The sequence below is a fragment of the Halyomorpha halys genome, unplaced genomic scaffold, assembly GCF_000696795.3.
Source record: "Halyomorpha halys isolate HHAL.00 unplaced genomic scaffold, Hhal_1.1 Scaffold861.1, whole genome shotgun sequence".
NCBI lineage: Eukaryota > Metazoa > Arthropoda > Insecta > Hemiptera > Pentatomidae > Halyomorpha > Halyomorpha halys.
Window position 1 is genome coordinate 237838 of NW_027115122.1, and position 10065 is coordinate 247902.

The window sequence follows — 10065 nt, forward strand, 5'->3', positions numbered from 1 at the left end:
TATAAAATAAAATAAATAATAGACTAAAAATTTGGTAATATACACAACAATGGAATGAAAATATAAATTATTTGATTACTAACTATGGACAAGACAGTAGTAGATTAATTACAATATTATTTATATACATATAAATGTGAGCAACAAATAAATGATACAGTGGAAAGAATCTATAAAGAATTAGTTAAAGAAATTAGGAAAGAACATTGTTATAAATTGCAAGAAAAGCCGTTAGAGTGCAGGTAGGCAAAAGACATTATATAAACAGAAATGTAAAGGTCAAAAGATCGTAGAGATAAAATAGTCAATGTGAGAGTAAAAAAAAAAGTTTTAATAGTGGGTAGATGGTTGGGGAGGATTTGCTGGACAACCCTCTTATCTCGGAATATAAGAGAGGCTCAACAAACGGACCAATTAAACAAACTTGGAAATAACAAATTAAAAAACTTTAAGTATATGAGTGGGGTAAAGAGCATAATACGATAAGTGCGTAAATGGAGATTTCACTAAAACTTATTACGTATGCAGTAATTTGAAGTAAATTGTATGGATTTACTTATAATTACCATTGATGGTGGTCCTCCAAAGAAAGGAAATTCGAGAGGAATCCCCATCATGCACCTGTTCCCCTACTTGCACTTACCCTGACTTACCTAACTTCACTCATAAATAAAGTTGTTAACATAAAAGTATCAAAACGAAGGGCTCTCTGTCAAGTCAGTTAATTTTCAGTGATTTGCCTTTTTGTTTTTCCATACAAATTTCAGATGTAACTTAGTTAACCAAATGAATGCTATCATTTAATCAATCAATTTATATATTTAATTAATATTTTATAAATTAACAAATTTAAATTGATAATTTAATGGCACTGGAAACATGGGGCATAGCTAACGGGAAATTAATAATTACGCTGACTATTAAACAGAAACACCATAACAATAAAACAATTAATTATTGAAGTTCTGTTAAAATAATGCAAAGTGAGGATACATTACCTCAGGTCATTCTTCAGTTCTACCACAACATCTTTCCCGACTAACGACTTGAAGAATGAATAAAATAACTAAAAAAAATAAATATAATAAAGAATCACAATGAAGATATTGTTACACACAAAAAATACAGAAATAAGAAATCTTAAAATACATTTTTAACACTAGGTATAAACTGTTTTAAAAATATGAAGATAATATTGCTGGTTTGCTTTAACAGAGGTAGGACTGACAAAAAAAAAAAAAAAAGAAGAAGGATTTAATTATTTTCTAATTGGATGTTTTCCAAAGATGGCAAACAAATATTATCTTTTCTACTGGGGTTATTCCTCCCACTGCTTCAAAGGTAATAGGGTTGGTATAAAATAATCCCAATCTACAGAAAAACTCAAAGCATGTTTTTTTTTTGTTTTTTTTTGTTGAATATGCCACTACTGAAGCAAATCAGCAATATGGCATTAAAAAGATCCTTAACAGTATTTCGATGTGAAATAAGTGCACTTTTTACTATATTTTCCCTTATCAAACTATAGTTACTCTATATTAATTTAAAAAGTTTTAGATATTAACTATTTTGATAGTAAAATAAAATATTTACAATCACAGAATAAATATATTCAATAATACTTTATAAAACAAAAGTAAAGATGTAGTCATAGCTAGACTATGTGAAGTCAGACAATAAAAAGTTAAATTTAATCACAGAAAATCAATTTAAATTATTCATTTCTTCTTACCATTTTTAATAATTGACTTTAATAATATCAAAATACCAAAAAGCCCGGTATCTGAATTATAACATAATAAAACCTTAATGGTAACCTACTCTAGTATTACCAAAGAGCTAAAGCTAGTTAATTCATAAAGAGTCAAAACTTTTTATACTAATATCTCTATGAACAGGTAATATACTGTAGTATATTAATTATCATTATTAATTGAGCCGGTGAGAATGATAGTGGCCTAAGTGAGATCTATTCTCTCTCAATTATATTGTAATAACAGATTTATTTTTTTTAATACGGAAAAACTTCTATTTTCGGATTGAATTAGTAAAAGAAGCCAACAACGAAGAGATATCACAAGTTAGAAATTACGTTCTCAACCCCATTCCTCAAACAATACATTAATTAGTAGCCATAATAACAACAAGTAATGAAAGCCTGGTAAAAAACAGATGGAAAAATAAATCTAGATTTAAAACTACTTTAAATGTTAAAAAATTAACAACTTTATGAATTTTTAAAAAAATAAATGATCAAGTACTTACCTACTAATTATTTGTATACCAAATTTTTCATAAGACTCAATAAATTAAATTTATTTTTTAAAGAGAATGAAAAATAGTTTTACTTATACATATATATTATATATTTTATAATAATATATATTTTAAGAGAGAAAAAAATACTTTCCTAACAGTTAAAGCCTGCTGTTTCGAGTTCGAGTGTCTGACCAGATCTGGCGCTGGTGTCGTCCTCATAGGCTGCTACCACTGCTTCCCTGTGCTCCAACGCGACGACAGGTACCGTGAAGACAGTAAGTAGAATTGGAACCAGTATCAAGCCTTGTGGACTGGGGTTGAGTAGTCCTCGCCGACTCGTACGACGAATTCTACTAAGACAGCTTTCAATCATCTACCATAGAGTGGCGGGAAAATCGCATTTATCCAGTCGACGAATTAAGAGTGGGTGAGAAGGGACATTAGCAGTCCGCTCAGCATCCTTCACTGCAAAGCTTGTGGCCAGGAGTTCGGCCAGTTCCCCAGGTGTCAACAGGTCGGTCTCGGAAGTTAGGTGTACCATTCTTCTTTTCGTGACGAATGTCCTTACGAACTTCCAGAACTGACGATGATCCTCGTGAGTTCTCCACAGTTGGTAGTGCTAGATCGCAATCTTCCAGTCACTCATGAGATTGGCTATCGGCCGGGACATTGCATTGATGGCCGATTTCAAGCTGTAGTCTCGAGTTCGTTGCAAAATGTTGCGTAAGTTGTTCCTCTGGCCGATCAGGACCAGGATGTACTTGGACGGCTTCCTGATGGTGTTAGGCTGCGGGGAAAACTTGGGGATGTTCCGGTTGGCTGCTTCCTGGATGATTGTGGTGATGACCTCCACCGATGTATTCACCTCACCCGGTGTACGACACAGAGCAACCGCGGGCTGTTCCCGACCTGTGTCCCTTCCAGTCTGTTTTATGGAGCAAGAATTTGCTGTGGTGGGCGTGCCTTCGATGGTGTATAGCTCGGGCCTGCGACTTGAGGGCCCGAAGGGCAACGCTCGGCAGTCCGTTATGGTATACATATTTCTGGCTTGGAGCAGGTCGATTATTGAAGTCCACGGACAGATGCATGCCTAAAGGTATGCACTCCTGGGTGGAAGACGGCTAGCCTGGTCTTGGTGATCAAACTCAGCCAGTAAATACATTGGGTGAGACAAAATTGTTAATAATGGGAGAGACCTGAGTTATTTGACATAAGGAGTTGGTTCCCAGAGATGTTGGAGAACTGTCCTCCAACCTTTGTTACAAGATCTTTCTGTTACATCTTCCAATGCTGTTACAGTTTGATTAAATTTAGTGACTTGTGATTATTTTCTTTTCGGTTTTTATACCTGATAAGTAAATTTTTTAAAGGCAAGTTATTTTTGTTAGTTGAAGCAAAAGAAAGGTCTTTGATGTTTCCAATAACTGTTTGTGATCTTTTTGTGACAATCTTTTATTTTTATTGAAAAGATGTGGTAGGCATATTATTTTAAAATGACAGTTGACTAAAACACACTTTTCTTGGTAATATGTCCATCTGAAAAAGAGAACAATGAATCAGTTCCACAAGTACAGGTACTCGTTATTTGTGTAAACAATGCCATAGGTAAAGTAGGAACATAACAAATAAAAATATTTCCTGTTTTTTTTAGAAATTAAAATTGTTTTTAGCAAGCACTTTGGAGGGAGAAAAGCAAAAATCTTCACAGATACTCCTGTTAAAAATTAATCAACATCTAGACAGTACAAAGTACTGATCCACAATGTATATTGATACTTTGATAGGGAGAATTCCATAAAATGAAAATTCCCACTTTGGTCTATCAAGTTGTGCTGAGTCAACTCTCTAGGCTATTAAATGGCATCGAGAGGTGCTCCCTGTAAGTCATTGCCTTTTAGTAGATTAGAAGATTTTATTTACTTAGCCAAATAGCCACCATAGGTATACTCCATAATAATAATAATGAATGCCTAACGGAACCGAAGGTTCGATGCCGATACCACCAAACGCTCTCTGCATACATCCTTCCATTGATTCCCCTCCATAGACAATTCCACTAAATAAGTTTTAACGCAATCCTCCCATCCACGCTTCGGTCTACCCCTCGGTTCAGTGTTTATTAACATTTTAGGGACCCGTTCGTTACTAAGCCCCTCAACCTTACACGCCCATCTTATATGCCACAATGCCATAACTTAAATTATATTTACCGGGTGTAGGTCCCTTAATTCAGCGTTGTGTAATCTTATAAATTCTCCCGTTAATTCTTCCTTTTTCGGTCCGAATATTTTTCGTAACACTTTATTTTCGAAAACCTTAAGACGCTGTTCATCCCTTAGTGTAAGAGGCCATGTCTCGCATTCATAAAGAACAGTGGGAAGGTTAATAGTTTTATAAATTCTAATTTTTAAGTTTTTCGATAGAAGGCAGGAGCAGTTTCGAAATTGAAAAATAAAAATAATTTCCCGCCTTCAACCTCGCTTTTATTGCCTCGTCAATTTTAGTTTTTCTTTTACCGTAGAACCTAAATACTTAAACCTATCTATCTGTTCAAACGTATTTCCTCCTATATCTATATCACCGAAATTGTTCCCGTTTCTACTGCTAACCATGTATTTTGTTTTATCCGTATTTATTTCAAGAACTAGTTCCTTACTGGAGTTTATTAACGTGGTTGTATTTGGTTCTATAGTTTCCTTGTCCTCACTCAATAATACCAAATCACCAGCATACCCAAGCACCGATATTTTGCCACCCAAAGTTAAACCCTTTTCGGTATTTATCACACTTTTAATGACGTATTCTAGTGCTAGATTAAATAAGATAGGTGATAAAGAATCACCTTGTTTTAAATCCGAGCAGACTTGGAATTTCAAAGAATAATGATTACCGATTGGTACCTTATTAAACGTCTCGGTCTTTCACATCCATACTAGATTTACTAACTTCTTTGATATTCCCTGTTCAATCAGAATATTATACAGCTTCTGGTGGTCAATAGAATCGTAAGCCTTTTGGAAATCAATGTAAAGCTGATGAACTACTCCGTCGTATTCCGACTTTTTCTGCCAGATTTGACGTAATAAAAACATTTGACCAATAGTTGAACGATTTCGTCTATAACCACATTGGTAGTCTCCGATTCCGGAGTGAGATTCCTCGATAGTTATTACAATCTGTCGTCGGGCCCCTTTTGTGAACAGGAAAAGTAGAGGCTCCTTCCATTCCTCAGGCATCTCCTCAATTTCTCAGATTTGTTTAACTAAAAGGTGTATTTTAGAAACTCCAATTTCATCACATGCCTAGATTAGTTCACTAGGAATATTGTCAGTTCCCGCTGCTTTATAAGGCTTTAATTTTGCGATGGCCATTTCGACTTCCTCCTGACTCCATTCTTCTATCCACAGTTCAGCACTCAGGTATTCAGTCAGAGGAGATTGACAATTATTTCCAGAATTCATAATACTTTCAAAGTCTTTCTTAAACATATTTAATATATCTACCGGATTAGCTAATATATTATTTGAGTCCATTGGACTTAGCCCAGAGGAACTTCCACCAACCATCCCCACATCCTCCACCACTGGGACACTCTCCTACCTGGTAATGAGCCTCCTGAGGGAGTATATTCCTTTCCTGGGAATTTTTTTTGGGGAGGAGTTTAGAACATCTTTACTATTAATGGTTCTTATAAAAGTTAGTTAGTTTATCAGCAGCAAAACTCAAAGAAAAATTTAAAAACAAATAAAACCTATGCTATCTGACCACACTTCTTTCTACACCAATTAAATTTCTTTCATCACAATTTATTGAATTTGACATTGGAATTTAAAATATTATTCAAAATTAAGAAAAAATAAATTGAATCATCTGTCATTAAAAATTCTCAACCTTACACTTAATACAAAAAGGCATTGTGTTTAAGAAATAAAGATTACAAGAAAAAAAGAAAATATTTTAAAGAACATTTTTGTTGTAATTGTCATTCTATTGAATTAAAAAAGGTTATAAAAACAGAAACAAATAAACATTTTATTTATATTTGAAAATTTCATTAATAGAAGAATAAAAATAATACTAAAATGTAGAAACTGTCACTTGTAAAATTAGTTTTCTATTTTTAAAAAAATGTATACATTTAATAAAATGGTAAAAACATTTGATGTTAGATCAAAACCGAATCAAATTCTATCACAATTCATAATAAAGTTCTCCTGTACCCTAACCCCAATGTCTATCACAGAAGATAAACAAGCTATTGACTATCACTTGACTCCACCCTTGGACCTCAAGTAGTTCGCTACAGCTTTATGCTTCTTCCTGCTCGCCCACTCTAAAGCAGTGTATCCATCATGAGTCTTATAATTGATTGGGGCTCCACGGTCGTGGAGCAGCTGCACCGCGGCCAAGTGCCCGTTTACAGACGCCCTCATTAGTGGTGTAATGCCATCACCTCCCTTAGTTGCTAGGTCTGCCCCGCGATCCAACAGTAAGGTAATGACTCCCGTGTGCCCTTCCTGTGATGCATCATGTAAGGCAGTCCAATTATCCTGCCCTTTGATATCCACTGCCATCCCTTCATCTAGCAATGCTCTCACTATCTCAATATGTCCATTGCGGGCTGCACGATGCAATATCCCATCGTTCTTGCAATCCCTCAGAGTTAGGTCAGCCCCATTCTCTACTAGCAGCTTCAGAACAGCGAGCTGATTATTAATAGCTGCAACAATAGCAGGAGTGGTCCCTTTATTATCCTGCTCGTTTATTCTGGCTCCAGCTTCCAGCAGTATGGACACGGCTCCAAGGCAGCCTCCTTCAGCGGCGTAGTGAAGTGTAGTTCGACCTTCACTATCCTTGATTTGTAGATCGGCACCATTATGCAACAAGAATATCGCATTGTCCAATTTTGAATTTTTTAATGCGATCATCAATGGTGTTGTCCCACTATTATTTTGTATATCAACAGTAGCTCCCTCTTGGTATAATGTCCTAATCTGCAAAAGGGATCCTTCAGCTGATGCAAGATACAGTGCTGTATCACCATTTACTGTTCTTTCATTCACATCTAAACCCATAGCAATGAGAGTTTTTAGAACAGGAGGATCAGATGCAGCTTGTAAAGTGAGTACATTTTGATTTTTAAAATTCTTAGGCAGCCTTATTTGTTTTATTATTTTTAACATCTCAGTATTTCCAGAGTGAACCACTAAATGAACTATCTTGTTAGCATCTTTGAACTTAGGATTCATTCCAACTTTGACTAATGCTTTAAACATTTCAACATTCTGCGATTCCACAGCCATCTCAAGAAGGCTCTTGCCACCATCTGGAAATATTCTAACATCAGCACCTTTTTTCAGCAACATCTCCACACCACGGACATTACCTGCTAGGATAGCCTGAAATAGTGGGGTTTCATTGAAGTGATTTTTCATGTTTATATCCATTCCACCCTCCAGTAGGGCCTCCAGTGCTCCATTTTGTTCTCCAGCAGCCGCGATATGGAGGTAGGTGTCTCCTCGGAACAAAAGCTTATCAACTCTTGCACCAGCTGATAACAGAGCCTTGACTAAAGATATGGAATTATTTTTAACAGCTTCTTCTAACGGAGTTGCATTCATAGAGTTTAGGACTTCCAAGTTAGCCTTCAGGAAACCAAGGGCAGCGATAGATGAACAGTTGCTTAGCCTTGTAGCCAAATGTATTAGGCTGTCTCCAGACTGAGTCGACCCATTGACATCACCGCCCTCATTGGCTATGGCAATAATATCTGCATGACTATTGTTTACAATGGCTTCTTCTAGACGTTTTGGTAAATTTTTGTGTCCTTCCTGAAACAGAAAGTATGGATTGCATCATAATTATTTTGAGAATTGAAAGTTATTAGGTTTAGGAATTCGGTGAGATTAAATTAAATAATGGATATTTGTTAGACAGATAGATTATCTGATTGGTGACAATGAACTATTATCTATATAAGAAAAAAAATCTAAAATTAAAAAGAAATAAGAATAAAATCAATCTTAAAATTTCTCCATATGAAAGTTCCAAATATATATCAACTGTTAGTTATGCTGCAGAGTGCACACATAGGTAAAATTTAAATTTTTTATAATCTCAAAATTACAATTCATTAAGAAAAAGCCTTAATACAATTTATATTGATATTATAAATAAGTAATAGAAAGAACCAAAACTAGTACAGAACATTTCAAGCAAAACATAAAGCCTATATGAAGCATCTTATTGGTCAAAATGAACTTACAATTGTTAGGGAATGACAGTTAACTACATCCATATCTAATGAACTTTTCCAGAGATGATTATTTTAGTAGTTTCAACGAATTCAGCATTTTATATTTAGGAAAAGATTGACTTATATCTCAAAATCAATAAAATTACATGTATTTCGAGGTTAATGATGTGTCACTTGAAAATAAAATCCACAAGATGAGCCTTTTTGAAATCTAGAAGGGACTAATAAAATTTAGGTTGAATAAGTTCTAAAGTTGTTTAAATTACTAAGAGCAAACTATTTCATATTTTTTGTTCCACAAAAAATAATTTCATAGTGTTGCAATCATTCATCTGGCATTTTTTCATGGTATTGCAAGTTGCTATTTAACTGTACAAGAATAGGCTTAAATGTTGCATTATGATATATCATATGTATATATTAAGATCATATCTTACCATGGATGGTGGTAAAAGCTGAGCGCAATGTATCCTATACTTAGTCCCGAGAGAGATCATTATCCTGGTTACATGGGAAGGCAGCTTTAATACACCTGTTTCCAATAGCTTAGAAAGCAAAGCCATAGCCTTTTCCATATCCTGGCGAGGGAACACAAAATCCCCAGTCAGCCAGACCCTCAGGTATTCAGACTGCAGCTGCTGTAGCTGGTGACAGACATCGGCCAGCAGGCAGCATGACATGACATCTTCAGTTACTAAGGAGTAGAGCAGTCCCAAAAGGAGACACTGTGGACTGTTCAACTCCAGGTCAGAGGCTGTAAAGCCTTGGTAGATGTATGCTCCCGCACCATAACCAGCGCCAGCTAAGATCTTACTAAGAACTGTGTTATGGCACAGCGAGATAACTCGCTCCAGTGACTGATGTTGGATGGGCATAGTTGTAGTAACTAGAAGTATAAAAGGAAAATATTAAAAAATAATCTCCAGAAATAACCAAATATTTATAGGAGGGATCATTAAAAAGGAGCATTTATCAACAATGTAAATCTAAGCCCATCAGATTCCTTCTCCCATTTACTATTTACTTGAACACTGTCTCTTTTTTTAATCTTTTTGTTATTTATTTTGTATAATTCTTACCTCTACAATATTATATTTTATCTTCTATTATTACCAATCAACTACTGTTTTCCTTTATTTTTATGTTTCTCTGAGTGATGGTTGCTACATCCTTTTTTGTTTTTTAAGCCCTGATGGAGACCTGAAATTCAGGTCGAAAATCCAGCACAAATAAATAAGAATTTGATTATTAGTGTTTATTTGTAGACCACACCCCCCGACTTTTTTTAACTTTAATTTCAAACATCCAATCAATATTTCTCGAATATAGCTTTTAGGAGATAAATGGGACATGGCTAAAAACAGATATCAAAGACGATTTATTTTAATTATGAGAGATAGTTGACCGTGGATGATAAATGAGGAGAAGATGGTTGGGGGTGCGGTCAATGAAACACAAATAAGTATGACTAACTTATTTTAATGTGCCGACGTTTCGGCTAGAGTTTCTAGCCTTCTTCAGGGCTAAAAACAAAACAAGAGAACAACCAC

The 10065-nt window shown here is 35.0% G+C and overlaps 2 protein-coding genes and 1 long non-coding RNA gene across 9 annotated transcripts in view; all 3 read right to left on the bottom strand.

The window, feature by feature from the left end:
• Positions 1-1839, bottom strand: part of LOC106686681 (U6 snRNA-associated Sm-like protein LSm2) — a 6276-nt gene extending 4437 nt beyond the window's left edge. The window contains exons 1-2 of the mRNA XM_067052191.1: positions 1733-1839; positions 999-1066 (exon numbers count right to left, since the gene is read on the bottom strand). Coding sequence (XP_066908292.1) covers positions 999-1066; positions 1733-1735 — 71 coding nt within the window. The 5' untranslated portion in view covers positions 1736-1839. The remainder of the gene's footprint in view (positions 1-998; positions 1067-1732) is intronic.
• Positions 1840-6271: 4432 nt separating this feature from the next.
• Positions 6272-10065, bottom strand: part of LOC106686688 (putative ankyrin repeat protein RF_0381) — a 9892-nt gene continuing 6098 nt past the window's right edge. For all 7 annotated transcript variants that reach the window (XM_067052199.1, XM_067052195.1, XM_067052194.1 and 4 more), the window contains 2 exons: positions 8953-9401; positions 6272-8090 (listed from right to left, as the gene is read on the bottom strand). In XM_067052199.1, the coding sequence (XP_066908300.1) occupies positions 6525-8090; positions 8953-9390 (2004 nt within the window). In that variant the 5' untranslated portion in view covers positions 9391-9401 and the 3' untranslated portion in view covers positions 6272-6524. The remainder of the gene's footprint in view (positions 8091-8952; positions 9402-10065) is intronic.
• LOC136796965 (uncharacterized) overlaps positions 9711-10065 on the bottom strand; it is a 2493-nt gene continuing 2138 nt past the window's right edge. The window contains exon 2 of the long non-coding RNA XR_010844753.1: positions 9711-10038. This is a non-coding gene — a long non-coding RNA (uncharacterized lncRNA). The remainder of the gene's footprint in view (positions 10039-10065) is intronic.